The sequence below is a fragment of the Micropterus dolomieu genome, linkage group LG06 (genome assembly GCF_021292245.1).
Source record: "Micropterus dolomieu isolate WLL.071019.BEF.003 ecotype Adirondacks linkage group LG06, ASM2129224v1, whole genome shotgun sequence".
Taxonomy (NCBI): Eukaryota; Metazoa; Chordata; class Actinopteri; order Centrarchiformes; family Centrarchidae; genus Micropterus; species Micropterus dolomieu.
The window spans coordinates 22,867,411-22,885,831 of record NC_060155.1 but is presented as its reverse complement, the minus strand read 5'-3'; the positions used below and the strand labels follow the sequence as shown (position 1 = coordinate 22,885,831).

General features: G+C 40.4%; 1 protein-coding gene across 3 annotated transcripts; it reads right to left on the bottom strand.

Moving 5' to 3' along the window:
• Positions 1 to 2,153: 2,153 nt before the first annotated feature.
• On the bottom strand, positions 2,154 to 11,260 carry LOC123972861 (ETS-related transcription factor Elf-1-like). 3 transcript variants are annotated; one of them, XM_046052585.1, is made up of 9 exons: positions 11,212 to 11,260; positions 11,057 to 11,100; positions 8,099 to 8,521; positions 7,854 to 7,983; positions 6,627 to 6,731; positions 6,289 to 6,444; positions 6,109 to 6,183; positions 4,607 to 4,802; positions 2,154 to 4,492 (listed from the first exon to the last, which is right to left on the bottom strand). In XM_046052585.1, the coding sequence occupies exons 3-9, from the start codon at positions 8,156 to 8,158 to the stop codon at positions 3,904 to 3,906; spliced, it is 1,311 nt and encodes a 436-aa protein (XP_045908541.1). In that variant the 5' UTR covers positions 8,159 to 8,521; positions 11,057 to 11,100; positions 11,212 to 11,260; the 3' UTR covers positions 2,154 to 3,903. The 3 variants fall into 3 exon arrangements, with proteins under 3 accessions (XP_045908541.1, XP_045908540.1, XP_045908542.1); XM_046052584.1 differs by having other exon boundaries at positions 11,057 to 11,251; XM_046052586.1 differs by lacking the exons at positions 7,854 to 7,983; positions 8,099 to 8,521; positions 11,057 to 11,100; positions 11,212 to 11,260 and adding an exon at positions 7,517 to 7,676.
• Positions 11,261 to 18,421: the final 7,161 nt, after the last annotated feature.

The window sequence follows — 18,421 nt, the reverse complement described above, 5'->3', positions numbered from 1 at the left end:
ACCCTACTTCTCAGCTGAATAATTACCTCAGTAAGCACTTTCCTGATGAGTTTATGGTCTCAGTCGCTAGTTTCAAGTCTTCTTCAATACAAAATGATGTTCATTTAGTAAATAATAGTCCCATTTATTTTAAAATTGACCATAAAGCAGAGTATGTTTCAGGATAGGAGTATCTATGATTGACAAGTCGTTACCATGGCGACCTATCAATCAGGCTAGAGATGATTCGTAGCCATGGCACTGTGTAAATTTAACCAGCGCAAAAGCTTATTAGGAGTTCACTTTCTCTGGTGAGAACATTTAGTTTTAAGACAGTTGTTCGCTAGACAAAGTTATCAGCCCTGTTAAAATGACAGTAACGTGAATTACAGATGCACCTAGCGAAGCAAGCTAGCTAGCTACACATGCGGCCGTTAGCTCCCCGTCTCGGCCAAATATGGTCACTTCTGGTCACTTCCTGGTTGCAAAAAATCAACATGGTGGCAACCTATCGGCCAAACTCGAGGCTACAAAACAGCAGTCCACAAACCAACGGTTGATGTCACGATGACTACGTCCACTTCTTATATACAGGCAGTGACTGATGGTTCATTCATGTTGTGTCGGAATAATCAGATTGCTTTTCCTGCCTTAAATAACAATATTAAAAGAGTCCATTTGTTGACAGTTTTCAAAGTCTTTTTGTGGTTGGATTTATAAATTAAATTGTTATAATGTAAAACATCATGGAGAAAAAGTACAAAGTTAAGTTTTTACTGCTGAATAACAGGTCAGAATTGAATAATTAATATATTCTTATAAAGAACTTATTTCGCCCGAGGAGCATGTGTGAATGCACAGTGAGCCTCTGGTTGCAATTTGCAACCATCACCACTAGATGCCACTAAAACTTACACACTGAGCTTCAAAATTCACTTTATTATTAACCTCAAAACAAGTGAGTGGTGGAGTAAGTAGAAATACATCACAACAAAATACTCCTCAATTATATTCTTATAGTATTAAACTATATAGTATTAACTATTGTGCACAATGTCTTCTTTTGCCATTTCCAGCCACAGCTGTTTAATAAAGTTTGATGCTATTCTGATGCTTTTGATTTGTTCTCATATTTGAATTTAAAGCACCACCCGTTAAGCCCCACCAGTTAAATTTCTCTTTCATGCTGTCTTGAAAAAAATGGTTAACAGTTGAAAACATTCATCAGATTTAGAAAAGTATTGAAGAAGTAGTTAAATGTAGTAAGTTACATTACTTTAATAAAGTAACTTAAATAGTTACACTACTATTGCATTTTATATAGGGTATCTTGTAATCGGTAACCTATTACATTTCTAAATTAACCTTCCCAACACTGTAGATAGGCAGCATTTTATTGTAGCTTGAGGAAGCAAATTTGACCTACTTTTTTACCCAAATAGTTTCACCTATATTTCACATTATTTTATGAGCTGATTCTTGTTTTGTAAGTAAAATGTTAATCTGCAATTAGTTACCATAGCTGTGCATATGTCCCTGAAATGTAGTGGGTTATGCAGGAACAGTGGTGGTAGAAGTTCTCAGATCATGTACTCAAAAGTAGCAATAACACAGTTTAGAAATTCTGGTTGCAAGTCCTGCATTCGAAAATGTTATTAGGTATAGCATCAAAATATAGTACAAGTAAACATACTCATTAGGGACAATGGCCAAATTCAGAATAATTTATATAAATTAATTATAATTACTGATGCAACATTTTAATCTTGCAGCTGGTAAATGTGGAGCTCATTTTAATTACTTAATATACTACTGGGTAACATTTGAATTTACCAAAAGGGATTAATACAGTCTTATCCTAATAAAACATTACATTTATTTGTTGATTATTTATCTTAATCTCCAAAATACTAAGCAACTAACTAATTAATCAACTAAGGCTGTAAAAATGTATGTAGTGCAGTAAAAAGTACAATATTTACATCTGAATTTAAGCGGAGTACAAGAATAAAGTTGAAGAAAATGGTATCACATTTTTGCACACCAGTACCTCAAAATTATACTTAAGTACAGTACTTGCATAAATGTACTTAGTTAGCAGTTATTTGTATATCCACTGATGCCAGTAAACTAAATGTTGGTGAATAAATGAGTGAAGATAAATTTCACACAGACAATGATAAAATTAAGTTTATTTCATATAATAGACCATTATCTTTTCAACACATCTGGACTGCACGAAAGCAAACACACAGAAATAAAGAAACAGAAACTCCACCTCTCCCTCTGCTACAAGCCCACAAATCCACATCAGTAAAAAATTACAGTATCAACAGACAGATAAAGCAAAATGATTAAATGGTTTACTCACTAATAAAGTGAAAACAGCTTTGCATAGCGCTCCCTGGAGAAAGGCACAGTTATAAGTAGGGCTGCAACGGTTAATTGATCACATTAATCACTAACTATTTATACTAAAGGATTAATCGGTTTGACTCCAGCTTCTTTAATGTAATATTTTCTAGTTTCTTTACTCCTTTATGACAGTAAACAAGATTTTTGAGGATGTCATCTTGACATTTTTCAGAATTTTCTGGCATTTTACAGACCAAACAACTAATCGATTATTTGAGAAAATAACAGGCAGATTTATCGACAGTGAAAATAATCGTTAGTTACAGCCCTGACAGAAGTCTGCCTTAATCTTACAAGCTCAATTTTTCAAATCTCAAACTGGAGTGAGGTGACCTTTGTAAGGCTAAACTAAGAACTGAAGAGAATAAACACTGAACTTCGCATTACTTCATTATACAGGGCCAGCCGTTTTACTGCATTGAGTACACTGTGCAGAAAACACATTTTTACAAACCTGAGGGAGAAAATGGCAACAAGGCACAAAGTCAAGCATGTTCACAGACATAGCCTACAGTATATATCACAATGAAAGATATCAAGGCTTTAGGTCCATATATGCATCTATATATGTGTGACAACAAAACAGAGTGTGTGCATAGCAGAAAGGCTAAATAGTAGCAGTATGACTCTGCAGGAGGCCATTTTAACTAAATAAAAGGCTACAAGGCCATTTCACTGGTGATTGTCAACAAAAGGAAGGCCCGCTGTGTAGATACATCCACTATAAACAGCAGCAGTGCTAAATTAATATTCTACAAATAACAGTGATCCCTTGTTTTCAACATTTTCACAATAAAAATCTTAATTCAGTGATCTTAAAAAATAATAACATGGAATGTTTTCCCTCAATAACCTCATGATTACCAGGAACAGAGGAAGCAGGAACAGGGTAGACTGAGGTCTTCAGGCACTTTAGAGAAGAAACATACAGCAGAGGTAAACATTAGTGCAAAGCCATTTTCAAGGCAGAGGAATGATTCAGCATGTGACAGAACAACAAAAGATGTGGAGTGGGAAAGCGCGAGAGTAAAGGCAGAGAAGGAGGGCACAGTGTGTGCTGATCAGGTCATTTGCTCCATGATGCAAGAGGTTAAGTGCAAGCAGAGGGTGTGTCTGCAGGAGGTGCAGAAGGGCTGTAGATTCCAGTGCATGTCTGTCTTTGGTGTCTTGTATAGTTAACAGCTACAGAGACGGACAGAAGGCTGAGATAAAGGAAGTGAGCTTTTGTCTTCTAAGAAAGTAACCTGCTGAATGCTGTGAGAATTTAGTTCCTGCCAACTCAGATGTCAGAGAAGAAGTACTGATTTAGAATTACTTTTGTTACCAATTCATAATAGTCTAAAACACAAAAATAATCCCAGAGCAATTACTCCTGCTCTTACACACTTCGGTAACAAAAGCCCTGGTGTGCAGACATTGCCACAGCAAAGTGCAGCTCTGTAACTGGTCCTGAGTCAGTGGAGTGTATCTGCATGTGTGTGTTTGGGGATGACTGGGCATCGGTCTCTTCTATTGGTCAGAGCCACTAAGGGGTACCAGCTGAGGAGTCTCCACTTGTGAAGTTTTCTGTCCTGAGTGTGACCTTTCATCAGGTATCTCCTCAGCAGCAGCCTGTTGCTCACACAGACTCCCCAGCAGCTGAGCCGTTCTGAAGACCGACGCGTGACCCGCGGGCTGCAGGCTCTGGACCTTCGGCAGGTTCTGGAGAGTCCGCAGCATCTCAGCAGACACAATAGGCAAATGCTGCTCCTGGATCAAGCTGGTGCTGGCAGGCCGCAGGACGGTGTCACGCTGGCCTGAGGGCCTGGGAGCTGGTCTGCTCCGCTGGGCAGCCGGGGCTCGGACAGAGCTGGTCAACGTTTTCTTCTGTGGTGGGTGTAAATCTTCCTCCGCCACCGATTGGTCACTAGAAGGTATTGTGCTGTCATCAGAGTCGTCACTCACACCCTCATCATTGCCACTATTGTCGTCGTATTCTTCTTCCTCTTTGGTGCAATCTCCATCTGTGATATAAATCATGTCTTTGGGCAGAGAAGTGAACTGGTAGACGAGGCGCTGGCCTTCAACCTTGTTCAGTATGCCTCTCTGGTAGTAGTACCTTCATGAACACAAAGGTTCAGAATTAACAAAACAAAACCACACACATATTTTACTCAAATAAAGAAATTACCACGTTATGATGACGTTTTTGAGCGGCCTTTTTCTAGTATACCTGAGTGCTCTGCCCATTGTCTCATAATTCATATCTGGCTTGTTTTTGTGTTTGCCCCAGAGTCTGGCCACAGCTTTAGAGTTGACCAACTTGAAGATTCCTGCGTGGGGATTAGTCCATTTAATGTAGCGGGGGCAGACCTGTCGGTCCTGCAACAACTCCATCAGGAACTGCCAGAGGTACAGTGTGTTTCCTCCTGAAGCAAAAACATGGAAGTAGAAAGAGTTACAACCTGTAAAATAACTTTTGTAAAAGCTGTGTCGCAAAAGTGATGAATTCCTTGCGATTCATCCATTCAAGAACCTTTTCAGACCTGAAAAACGTAACATTGCAGTCCAATGCCTTTTTGTCATTCAGATATGGGGGCCACTTATGTAAATGCTTCCAACATTGCTTATTCAGATATGACAGGACATTTAAAGAATGACCCATTTGCTTGTATTTAGCTAGAGCTCACTAGCTCACTGCTACAGAAGAGCTCTGAGTTTAAAAGTTAGGATTTCATGGAAGTGTTCTCAGTGATTGTAAAACGTATTATGCTTTAGAAGCCTTAATCAATGACTAATAATTTTTCTCATCAGTTTCATCATTTAATATAGATAGCAAATTCTGCTGACTAATTTCTAAAATCTGACACACTACAAGCATAGACTGACAAGACGTTAAAGTTGGGGTAGGCCACGTTGGAAAAACTTGTAAGAGACAGATAGATTTTGAAAGTATCCGACGGAAAAAATTAACAATCCAAATGAAATGATTGGCCGTGCTTCTTACAGTCCCGTGACAGCCACAGATTATTTTAATTTTTGTGTCAGAGCACTGGATTTCTTGATTGCTGTCAGAATGTAAAGAATTTTCAACAAATATCACAATACATGCTTCGGAAATAAATTGCCTTCACCAGCTTTAAGATGGGAGGTTTAATTCCTGAAAGCTAACATGCAATCAGTATAGCACTGCTGCTGGAAATTCATTAATTATCCATAAAAATATATTGGGGGAGTGCTGTTGCTCTGATTATTATTGCAGTGTTATACTATACTATACATTTTTAACTCTTCCACACCACGAGGAGCAAACATATTTTTATAAATTGATCACAGGTCAAATACTCAAAATATGTCAAATTTCACTTATTCACGATGTTTGTGGGTTTTGTAAACTATTTGTCAGCTACCATCCACCTGATTTTATGACTGATTTTATGTAATAATTAATTACAGCTGGTATTCAGAAGGCAAACAAGACATGCACTTGATGTCTCTCTGCAGCCTTTCTGTAACTCTGATGACATTTAATTCAGACTTGCGCCGTACTAAAGGTGTTACGGAAACATTACTAGGTCTGACCTGCTGAAACTTCTGTTGAAACCTTTATGTAAAGGTGACTCTGGCACTTATTCAGACTTGATATCAATATGTGAAACTGCCACCACATTGACATAATGAGGTGCAAGTCTGTAATGTAATGAGGTCCATAGCTAGCAAATTTTGCTACAGTACCTTTGTTGTATTTGTCCTTCTTCACTATAATGTCTGGTGTGGGAGACTCAGCCCTTCTATGTCGAGGTTTTCTTCCTGAGGAGTCGAAGAATAAAAGCAGGTTACTTACAAGAGATTTAATATAATCACAGAAGCCATAATTAAGTTTCAGATAAGCTGATAACCCAGAAAGTGACTGACCTCTTTTTTTGGACTGCAGCTGTGCCGCAGGCTTCTTTGTGTGCAATGAGTGCCAACGTGGCTGGTCAACAGCTCCCACTATCCCCTCCGCTGACACAGTCACCTGGGTAACAGGAGTAGTGATGACATCGCCCAGTGATGGTAAGAAGGTCTGGGCTGCAGGGGGGCATAAACAGATTTAATGAAAGTGAACAGCACTGTGACCACCACATCTAAAAATAACATCTTGCAGTCAAACATGTCTTACATCAAAAAAGCAGAGGGTGCGCGGTTTTATTAGGACTTCACTCTGTTAGTGTGCATGTGAATGGTGTTCGCTCAGGTGTGCGTGTGCTTACAGTATTGTTCCAGGGAGAGGGTGTCAGGGCAGTCCATGTTGAGAAGCGAGTCAGCAGCAACAAGTGTCTCCATGGTCTCTTCCTCTCCACTTTCACATGGCTCCACTACAGACCACAGAGAAATAAAAGGTGCAACGAACAAGAACAATTTTTAGCAGGCAGGGGACAGTGGCATTTAGATTGGAGGAACATAAAGGATGATTAAGCTTGACTTTCAAGAGCCGGTTGAGCCAGATCTCTCAACACTAGAAATATCTAGCCATGTAGATGGTTCTGGCTATATTAAACAAGACATATGCCTCTTAAGTTTATGCTGCTTAAAGATTTAACCATTTATTTATGCATTTCTCAGTGGATTTTCTAGATAATTTATTTTATCATGACGTATATTAATCATGATATAAAAATATAGATGTTGTGATTAGAGGATTTGATCCATATTACCCTAACGTTACTTGTGCGCGCCACAAATGAAGGTGTGCAGCAACTTTACTGCCTATTTGTCCTTGGCTCCAAACAGCAAAATATAAGGCTATTAGTTTTGTGCGCATGTATTTGTGTGATGTCAACAGACTGAGAAGCAGTGAGCTACACAACATCTGCTAGCTAACAGCTGTTTGTTGTGGACTCAAACACTTTCTTCCGCCGAGAAAACCATCAAACGACCTGCCAAAACAAGTGACCATGTTTTAAAGAAACACAGCAGGTAAGTTGCTGTCCCAAGCGGTTGCAATTTTTCAGTAAGTAGTCCGTAGCTGTCTGCGACTGTTGCTTTGCTGCAGTCCCGTTAGCTAGATAACCGAGCCTCGCCACGCCACTGCCCCACGACAACCGCTCGCTCCAACTGGACTAATGTCGGAAAAATAACCCAATACGGTGATATAACTTACTTTTAAGTGCCAGCACTGGTGAGGAAGAAGCTATAGCATGTGTGCTGTAGCCCTAGTTGACCACGTCTACATCCTTTTTTGATTCATTAACTGTCTTTCTCAGGCACAAGCCAGGAATGTTTTGTTTCACTTCCTGAATTTTTCAGAGGGTGGTCCATGTGCGAGGGTAGCGACTGCGCATGTGCGGTGCTAAACTCAAGTAAGACTTTAATAAAATCATAGCAAAGGTAGACCGTTGCAAAACCATGGTAATAGAGGTGAGCTTCAATCATGAAATACTATTGTGACAGGTAAAGAAAGGCTGGATCGTGTGTTTGTGTGTGTTGTTTGCACTGACCTTTGAGCAGCTGCTGGTGATGGTGATCCTCTGTATGTGACTGTTCACACGCCAGACCTGCATATGAAAGCAGGTGTGGGTGGGGAACCTGTTCTACAATCACGGCAGGGTAATCTGAGTAAACCCCCAACTGCAAAGCACAGAAAAAATATTAGGTTAGACAAAATTTTTGTCAGATTCCTCTGATATGTTTGCTGCATGATTTGTTTCAACAAGAAGTTAATCCCTGCGTAACATTTACTTACCTGTGACATGGTAACATGGTCACTGGCGAAGTCAAAGATGAGCTCAGACTGCTGTAGCATGGCTGAATATCCCAAACCCACACACAACCTTAACTGTGTGAAAACAGCATGACAGCTTTCCTCCGAAGACTATTAGTAACTGCACGGATGTGTTTTCGTGTCCCGGCAGATCAAGTGTTTATGGGGAGAATCTTCCGATGAACAGCGATTGACTGTCAGTGTAGATCTACCAGAGTGCTTCCCTCAGGATACGACGAGGCCCGTCTCTTTCCATGCAGCACAGTTCAATAGTGGAAAAGTGATGTGAGTCTACTAATTGACCAGAGACACAGAGGCGTCACAGGAAACTCATGTTCTCTCGCTCTGCTTCGACTCTCGATGAGGAAGTGGGGGCTGCTAAATTGTCCTGTGGTCTGACTGAACCTGCCAGAGAAGAACAGAGAGAGGGGGGTTGGTGGTGGTGGTTGGAGAGCCGTTAGAGGCAAAACACACAGTGAGAGTGCCACACCTGCAGCAAATATCGAGTGGTGACCAGTTAGACTTTTTCATAGATTGTCCAAATAAAGAAATGTGGTCACTCTGATCTGAGCAGCTGAGAACACAGCACAGTTTGCTTCTCTCTTTCATATACCGGTATCTCGTTTTTAGGTTCTTATCTTGCTTCTGAAAGAGGCTAAACCAGCAACAGGAAGGAAGCGTTGCACTGCAATGTGTGCCTTGGCTGTGTGTGATAGAGGGAGGCAGCTGGTGTTGAACTTGAGACATCTCACGTCTTTGCACAATGTTCAAGGTTTCAGGGGTGTTATGTCCACGTACAACATGACTGTGAAGAGGACATTCAGAACAAAACTGCAAAATCTACTCCTTTTCTCTACTCCCCCTTATTCTCTCCTCTTTGCCTCCTCTCTTGCCATCATATCACTGTTAATTCCTTTTAATCGCTCGGTTCCAGTCCTTTCTCTTATTTTCCTGCATCAGTGCCCTGACCATCCCTGCTCTTCAGTCCTTCATAATGAATTTTGTCTCTTCTGTTGCTGCTGTACAGCGGCCTCCCCCTCACAACTGTCAGATTTATGTTGTAAACACTGTTGGCACACCTGCACTCACCTTCAGCTCCTTCCCGTTGAAGATCATGTGGTGTATACAGCAGCATTTAGGTTTTGTGTACAATAGATCTCCCACTGTGAACAAATCGCTTCCAAGGAATTAAATAATAATCACTGAGCTCCTACATTTGAAATCCAATTAATCCCCAGTTTGGTTGAAACAGTCTTGGTAGTCTCACAGTCCCTGAGTTTTTTATACCCCAGCTGCCAAAGAGAGGGAGAGTGGGAGTGCGCTTCTTTGTCGTTGTGTGTGCGTGATAGACGCACAACATGTTTGGGTCAGTTATCACACAGGAAGCACAGCTCAGTTAGGAGGCACCGCTTCCTGAGTTCCTGTGCCAGACCGCTGCCAACATCTGTGCCAGCAAAATGGCCTGCTCATTTTCGACTTCCTCTGATGTGAGCAGTTGTTTGGTGCTCAATGATTTGCTTAGGACATGGAGGATCATTTTCTTCTCAATGCAGTGTACGCTTTTCGAATTAGTGAGCAGCAATGGTCCTTAGTTTGCAAAGCTTGATTATAGGAGAGATTAGAGCTGAAACCGCTTGGATGACGTTTGAATCCTTTTTAAGCAAAATGTCAGGAAATCTCTAGCTTGGTCTATGATAGTAAGATGAATATATAATATAATATTTAAGTTTGAGACTGTTGGGCAGACAAAACAAGTCATTACCCCAGGCTGTGGCAAAATGTGATGGGCATTTTCATGTATTTTTCACATTTCTTCTCTATTTTCTAAGAAAATAATCAGTAGCTGTGGCCCAATTAGAGGTATATTTCATCTACATCACTGATGTTTTTAAATGAACTGTATTTTTTGTTGTAGTGCAGGGTAAACTTAATTAACTAATCGCTACTTTCTTGAAAATCAGGCTCTAGATGTGTACAGTATGGCAAGTCAGTGAATGTGTACAAAACATGAAGAGTGTAGCTTGCATTTTGTGTTTTGTAGAAGTGAGCAAGACAATGAGAGTTCACTGCGCTGATGTCACAGCCTAAAAAAACATCTGTATGTGTGCTGTTTTTCGTTCTTCGAGCGGCAGCCGCCACTGACTGCCATTGTGCCATGTGCATATGTTCATTGTCAGTGCGCCCTGCAGCCTGCCACTTCTATAGAGAACATCTCTAGCATTACAGAGCCAGTGTTCATCTGTAGTCTGGTCACATAGGTTTGTCTCTGTGGCCTCTGCACTGGGATCTGAGTCTGTGAAGTGGCTGCCAGGCCCCTAAGGACACTGATAAGCCCCCATAACATTCATTCCCCAGTTTGCGCGCGAGTGTGTGCTTGTGTGTGTGAGAGAGTCAGAGACCGAGATAGAGTGCGGGTGTGTTTGACAGAAAGGGGCAGAGAGAGTGTATGTGTGAACTAGGCCAGGCTGATAACAGTATGGCAAGTGAGGGAGCAGCTGATAAGCCCCTCTTGTTGCTTAGGGTAACCCGGCCTTGTTAAATGAACACAGTGAAATATGATGTGTGTGTGTGTGTGTGTATGTGTGGAATCGGGGAATGGTGGAGATGGTCACAACACACCTCTGTTTTTACGACCCTCCTGTTGTGCGTATGTGTGTGTGTGTGGTTGGGCTGTCATTTAAAGTAAATCATATAGCGGCATTTTTTAACAAACATTTCTGGCAGGGAGATTAAACTGCGTCAAACAGCCATGCTCAGAGACTCTCTCTCTCTCTCTCACACACACACACTCACTGAAAAATACTTTCACTTTCCCTTCAGAACATGTCATGCTATATACAGTCACCCAAAGAGCTACTAGCATTTATTTTCTTTTGTTGTATTTAGTATTTTATACAGAGTAGTAGGCCTGTCACGTGGAAAAAGAAGCAGTGGGCTTACCTTGTGTTATAGATTGTGTCTGTATGTGGCAAAGCAGCAGCTGCCTGGAGGATCCAAAAGAGAAACGGAAATTGTTCTCATCTCTTTTGGCAAACACATTACCTTCATCTGCTTACAGACGTGAGATCTGTTTCCTTTTGCGAATTTCCACTCACCAAGGATAGTGCCACACAGACTTTACATCAGTGTAGATTGTGTTTTTTTTTTTTCTTCCTCTCTTCAGCTTTTGTCAGTTATTGCTTCCTCTTTTTTCCCAGAGAACTGCCCCCCTGTGAGTTCTGATTGGTTACCTGTGTTGTGAGTCAAGGTAACCCATAGTGACCATTGTCTTTGTGGAGCAAATGTAAACACGGGTGTATTTGCAATGTAAAGCAGCAGAGAGACAGGCAACCGATCTGCAAACAGCTGAGGGTGGACAGCCAATGGATGTGTGTGATGATCTCAGTAAATATCATATTAAATGATAAGTCAGTTTCAACTAAACAGATAAGGATTTTTAATATTGTGAAATTCTATTTGATGCCTTGTACAGTTAATGTTAACTTCTAAGGCAAATGTAGATATAGGCTGAACATTACTGATAAAAAATATGGACAGAAAGACAAAAAAAGAGGCTTGCAGACAGACAGTCAGGAAGAAAGACACAAGACAGAAGTCTGTCTTTATACAGTCCCTGGTGCTCTCTAGTGGCAAAACTCTACACCTACACCCTTAACAACAGTTGTGAGCAATGTTTGCATTTCCTTTCTTTTTTTAATAAACAACAAATGGAGGAATCTTACATGACTGTCCAACTCAGAGTGTGGTGATACTCAGGGGTCTGGTACAGGTTATGTGATCACTGACGCCACTGTTTCTTGGTAATCATCGGCTCTCTCATTGCTGTGACACAATCACTGCTGTAATGGCTGCATAATTACCCTTTCTGTGAATCTTTTTGTGCATAACTGTCATATACTCACAAGTGAAAAAGGGAACATGTAGTGAAATTCACAATATGTTCTTTTCTGTTGTAAGAGCTTTATTAAGCCACACTCAAGAGTGAGCGTAAGATGACCTATTCAGAGCAGAAATTGATGCTGATGCTGAATAGACGAGAAGAAAATAATATGTGTTGTACTTATAAATGCTATAGTCACTTCTTTGTCACAAAATTAGGTTTTGAGGATTTTAACATTCACATCTTTCAGACATGTGCAAGGAAGAGGATTTTTTTATTATTTGTCTGCCTTTCGTCTGATCCATATACATCCCATATCAGTGGGTGGAGTTGGCTGATAAGGCAGAATAAATCAAGTCCCCCCCCCCCCATTCCTTCATTTCTTTTTCTCCTTTTTTCTCTCTTCTGCAACAGCAGGCAGCTTCAAGAATGTGCTGGTTTGGCTCAAAAATAAGGTTAACGCCCGTAATGTTTATATAAAGTAGCAGAGGGCAGAGTTTTATTATTGCAATATGTGTATGTGTGGGAGAGAGAGGGAAGGTGGTATTGTTACTGAGAGATTACTGAATACCTCCAAGTAAAACAAAAATACAAGCATTATTTTCAGTTTATGTAATAATCACAAACAAGCCATAATTCTGTTTTTTATTCATTATTTCAAATTGTGTAAAGCTGAAACAGTTTGGGACTGTACAAAAATTATTAGGTGGGGGTAGTCTACTTTTTTGGGAGAGCTTGTTCTTGTCCTAAATGTATCTTTTGTTTCAGCCTCCTTTTGTAATATGGTTAATAGCCAAAAAGACAACTTTCACTTGCGACACGGTTCTTAAAGGTGCACTTTGCAATGTGCAGTGGACAACAGTTATGTCTCTGTATCATTAGGAATTCCATTAAGAAATTAAAGTTTATACTGAGGTACACAATCAAACATGTTGTCCTAGGTTAACTCTGCTATATTATTTTGACATGTTGTGTCGAGGGTGTTGCAGATTTTCTAAGTAAAGAGGAAGGCCATAAAGAGGTCATGTTATGCTTTTTGGCTTTTTCCCATTTCTTTATTGTGTTATATCTCTTTTGTGTGTATGTAATAGGTTTGCAAAGGGAAAAGGCCCGAAGTCTACCTGAAAGCAAGTTACCATTTCCCACAGAAAACACTGCTCCTGAACTGCCTGAAAACAGCTTGATTGTAGTCCAGCCTCCATAACCTATCTGCGGCACGTGTCATATTGCTAGCCAACGGCTAGTGTGGTACGCCCTCACAAACACACTGAGCTGCCCGCTGCCTCCCCTCACCCCCACCCTCACTACCGAACGTTAGATAACCTCCAGGCAGTCAAAGGACATAAAGTTGTTACTGTGATGAAGAGACAGTGCACAGTTAAAACTTTATGTATGAAAGATAAAATTGTTAGAAATTATTAATTTTACACTCTAACTATTGCTCCAGTCTAGGTTGCGAAGCTGGTTCGGAAACATATACAGCTGAACCCAAGCCATGATTACCGGCTTGTCAGGACCCGTTCTACTCTGCTTCTGATTGGCTAGTAGTCCTTACCTAGGTACTGCGCACGTGCATCTCCCAACAAAAAACAAATAGAAGTGACATGCTTCACTCATTAGCTAAAATGGAGTGGTAAACACACAGAGTTAAAAGAGGTGCAGCAAAAATATGGTATTTTTTGAAAATTAAACCATGTAATCCTATTCTGGTACAACCTCTAAATACAATTATGAACCAGAGAATGAGCATATTATGACCACTTTAAAGAAAATAATTAACTTTAATTAATATTCCAGTGTAGGGCTTTGCTTTTTTACAATGTGAAACAGATGGTTCAGTCCCTTTTCACCATTCAAATATTTTTTTGTACAGACCATTAATCAATTCATTGATTTGTTGATTGACAGAACATTGATCTGCAACAATACTGATAAGCTATTAATTGTCATTTTGTATTAGCAAAAATGCTTTAAAAGTTTTTGCTTCTAGCTTATCAAATGTAAATAATTGGTTGTTTCCTTAGTCTTCTATGATTGTAAACTGAGTATGTTAGTTACAGCCTTAATACTATGTGTCTGTTATACATTATGAGTATGACTTTATTTTCACACATTTGACCTCAATGACAAACTGCAAACATTTGCACATTTACCTGACATAAACTAGATGCTGACAGTTGTCACATTTGTGGTATTTTGATCTGACCGACCTGCTCAGCATCTGTACATGTGGCTGATAAATCATTGGATGTCTTGTTCTCTGGCCCATAGATATGTCATCACATTTTCAGACAAGCAATAAAATGGATGTGCATTAATAGTGTAGGACTGTGACACAAAGTTAGACTATCCCCTGATGTAGAACTGAGGGGGAAATAGATACTTCCATGTCCATGGTACATCAGTCTGATTAATTCCTTCTGCTGGCCACGTCTGCTCACCTTCTGCTGCTTGTAGTGCTGCACTGTGTGTGTGTGTGTGTGTGTGTGTGTGTGTGTGTGTGTGTGTGTTATCTATGCATGTGTTCAAATGTGTGACATTTGTACATCTGTGAAAGTGAGTGATGAGTTGCGTCGTAGTGTCATTTATCAACCATTCACACCAAATGTGAAATCAATGATGTGAGACCAAAAACTGCACATCAAATTAACAAATATGCAGAAAGCATTTTCATACACACTCATTGCATATGGACCTTGATGTTGACTGACACTCACACATGCACTAATTCAGAGACTCCAGCTCACATACCTTTTGTTTTGTTTTCTCCTAGGCAGAGTGAGGGTCTTAGTTTGAGCTTGGTTCAACATTTTTCCCTTGAAGTATTTCCATGGCTTAACTACACACAGGCAACACACACAGACACACACTTTCACACTAATAATGAAAGCATGTTTTCTTTGTTCTTCCCAAATGTTAGTGGAAGCAATGCCAGACTGAAAGCTCTCCTCCTTGTGCTGTCAATCCAGAATAAATATTCTAAAACTAAGAAGGAAGCCAGCAAGTCTTATACATCAAGAACTGTGCATATGCTTTTAAATTATTACATTTATGTCAGGCACAGTGTGAGATCAAAAGGCAACCTTGAAAGCCAAAGGAGGTAGAAGAAGGTGTCAAATGGTGTTGTTTGGCATGCAGGAATAGGCCTACTCAGTATGCACCAAAAGGTTAAGACATACGAGCAAGTACTGCCTCTCAAATATTGGAAAGTTCAGTCAAACATCATTTTTATACAATTGCTGCTAATTGTTTTTAAATGCAATTTGCTGGCACAAGTCTGCCGAACATGCTGTGTAAATATGCAAAATGGTGGATTGCTGTGGTAGACAATCCAAATCTTTGGAGAAAGAATTTTTGGAGAAAGAGAGGGAAGAGACAGGCCAAACCAGTTCTGTTCACACTTAAACCCCTTGAGACACAGAACACAAAACTTTATTCCAGCCTTTTTTCACACACTTTATGCTGGCTTCTAAAACTGTGGTCCAATGCATTTAATGAAGGAAAAGTCCACAAAGTCTGTTAAGTATAAAGATGAAGTTCTCAGCCAAGCCAACATGATAAGTCTATCAAAGTTTGACAAGTTTTTGTTGCAGGTCTGCTGCAGGTTTTCATCACTATTTTCTTCCTCCTAATAGCAATAAACGTGAGTCTTTACAATAGACTACAGCTGTAGCTTTACAGTGGAGTTGTCCTCCATTAAGAAGAAGAAGATTTTTTGTCTCCCCTTCTGGCAGTGAGAGTAATTACACAAACACTCTGGAAGCATGCTTATGATGTATGCCTAGCCCCAGGTTTGTGTTAGTTAGAACAAATGTTATAGTTACATACCCTACTCCAAATATTTTACAGATACCAACATGTCCAAGAGCAGAAACGCGACATCCGTGTCTGCCATCAGTCCCTTCTCTCAGTGCTGTCCAAAGTGGAAAAGCTACATCACTGGTTATCCTTGTTTGTCCTCACCGTATATTGATTTCTTTTTTTGACCGTAATCCCTCCTTTGAACACTGACTTTCTTTTTTTTATCTGGAACATCAGAAACTTTTCTTAGATGTTTCTTAGGTTTTTCCTGCCACAGGCTCTGCCATACTCCTCATTGCTGTAGCCTACTCCGTCACTATTGTTTTTCCAGAGCCATGTAGCGACAGAGTTGCGTCATTGCCATTCAGTTTCAATTCAAGTGGCTTTATTGGCATGACTGCATACAGTACAGTGTTGCCAAATATTAACAATATTAACACAAACTATACTATCATAATAATCAAAATAAACAAACAATTCTCAAAAATTGACGTTCTCTCCAATGGACCATTGGTTTTTACAGCAATGGCGAATCGTGGAATTCTTAAATGGGTGGCTCCCCCTTGCAGCAAATGAATCATTGCTGGTTGGCATATAACACGTCATTGCCGGTGCACCAGCGTGGGAATGTCGCCACAGACACCAGATTTAAAAACTTTAAAAACAAATACTGGGAAATACAGAGAGATTTACTTGGCGGCGATAGGCTTAATCAGCATTGTGTGAACTTGTTTGTTAAGGGCTTGAATGTAACAGTAGTTCATTTATATGTAAAAGTCCCACACTGCAGCTTTAATTATGCTGAAGTCTCAACAGCTGCGTAAGAAGAAAAGAATGAACGACTATATTGAATGTTGTTTATGTATGCAGGAGCAGTGAGAGTCTCTCTTACTCCTGTAAAGGAATAGTTTCTCATTTGGGGAAATACATTTAATTTCTTTCTCGCCAACAATATGATGAGAAGATTGATACCACTCACATGTCTGTATGCTAAGGCTGGGCAATAAAACATACAGCCAGGAGGCTATAAGCTTAGCTTACCATAAAGACCGGAGGCAGGGGAAAAAGCTTGTCTCTGTCCAAAGCTAACAAAATCTGCCTCCCAGCACCTCAAAAGCTTCCAAATTGATTGTAGGCTAATCCAAGTAAGCAAATATTTCCCCACGGTTTGCTAGGTCTCCATTTTATGTGCTCCGAAAGAAATATCCGGTCTTCCTACACAACCCACGGCTCTGTAAGTTGTGTGGACCTTGCCACGCAACATTTTTCAACTACAACAACTACAGGTGGTGTTAGTGCTCGTGCACAGGAGTGATAGGGGAGTTCTATACACCAGCACATTCAAACATGCTGGACTCCAGGCGCTGTGAAGACTGTGAGATGGCTGAGAAACAGCCAGGAGGAAAAGGTCTGAAAAGTATCAGATGATCAGGCAAGGGCGAATGCGTTTCAACGCTGGAAAAACCTCAGAGACTTGAAAGTTGGGGGCAGAGCTTCTGAGGGGACACTGAAGGGAGAGGTGTGCTTGTTTCACAGTTGAGCTCAAATATCAACAATCCTTCTACAGAATCACTTACTCTCCCTTTATAAAACGGGTAAGTCAAATCAAGCAATCTGATTGGTTCATGGTGATATAATGAGCGCATACAATGGATATGACGTCGAATTCCTTCGCACACATCCGTATCGGACAAACCCTGACTATCCAATAAAGCTTTAATCTGAGCTTCGTGGGATTCTCACGCACCATTTACACCTGGTATTAAAATGCGATCTGAAACCGATCTGATAGGCTACAGATCGCATTTTACTGGCGGAGATAAATAAATAATGAGAGAGTAAGAGAAAGACAGAGAGAAATCATTGCTTATTAGGTGTTCAACATTCCCCTCTCTCATTCACACGCAAATGCACAAACACACACACAGCAGTCCACTACTTGCCCCAGATGTCTGCGATATTGCAACAAAGTTTCAAGTTTCAATAGCCTGTTGAAAGAATAGTAGGCTATTGCTCAAGAAGAGACGCAATTCCGTCTTATTATTTTACGCACTGCTGGCCGCCGGCACAAAGGATCAAGCATATTATCATATGGCCAAGTTCAAGTTACCAAAGTCAATCTACTGGCTGGACAGTTTTTTTTAGTGGCTGCACAACAAACAGCAACGTGCAAATGGATATAAATAAATATTTCTAATAATTCTAGCCTTTTATGTATGTTGATTAGCAACCGCCATGCGTTATGTAGCCCTCCGGCAGCCTGGTGGAAGTACTTTTTGTATTCATGAAGAAATGTCTGTCACATTCTAGTGCGTCTGTTAGCCTACTTTCTTTTTGCTATACTAACTGTTTTATAAAAGCAATAGGTCACTTCAGGCCGTGAGATATGCTTATTATATCACAGTTAAGGGGGTTGCTGGTCTTGGTCTTGGTCTTGACTCGGTCTCGGTTTGGGCAGTCTTGACAGCACCACTAGCGAGTAATTGGTTAACTTAGCACAGGAAGTTACTGTGCCCATCCAAAAAATGGTAATATACTTGAATATGAGCTTATGAGGTGCAGATTTTGTTACCTCTCAACAGAGCCAGGCTAGCTGTCCCCCCCCCCCCCCCCCTCCCCCCCGT

Coding starts and splice junctions, on each gene's coding strand:
- LOC123972861 (XM_046052585.1), bottom strand. CDS start 8,158: ATGCTACAGCAGTCTGAGCTCATCTTTGACTTCGCCAGTGACCATGTT. Junction 6,445..6,626: donor CCTCTCCCTGGAACAATACT/GTAAGCACACGC, acceptor GCCCCCCTGCAG/CCCAGACCTTCTTACCATCA. Junction 4,493..4,606: donor ACAATGGGCAGAGCACTCAG/GTATACTAGAAA, acceptor GTGTTCATGAAG/GTACTACTACCAGAGAGGCA.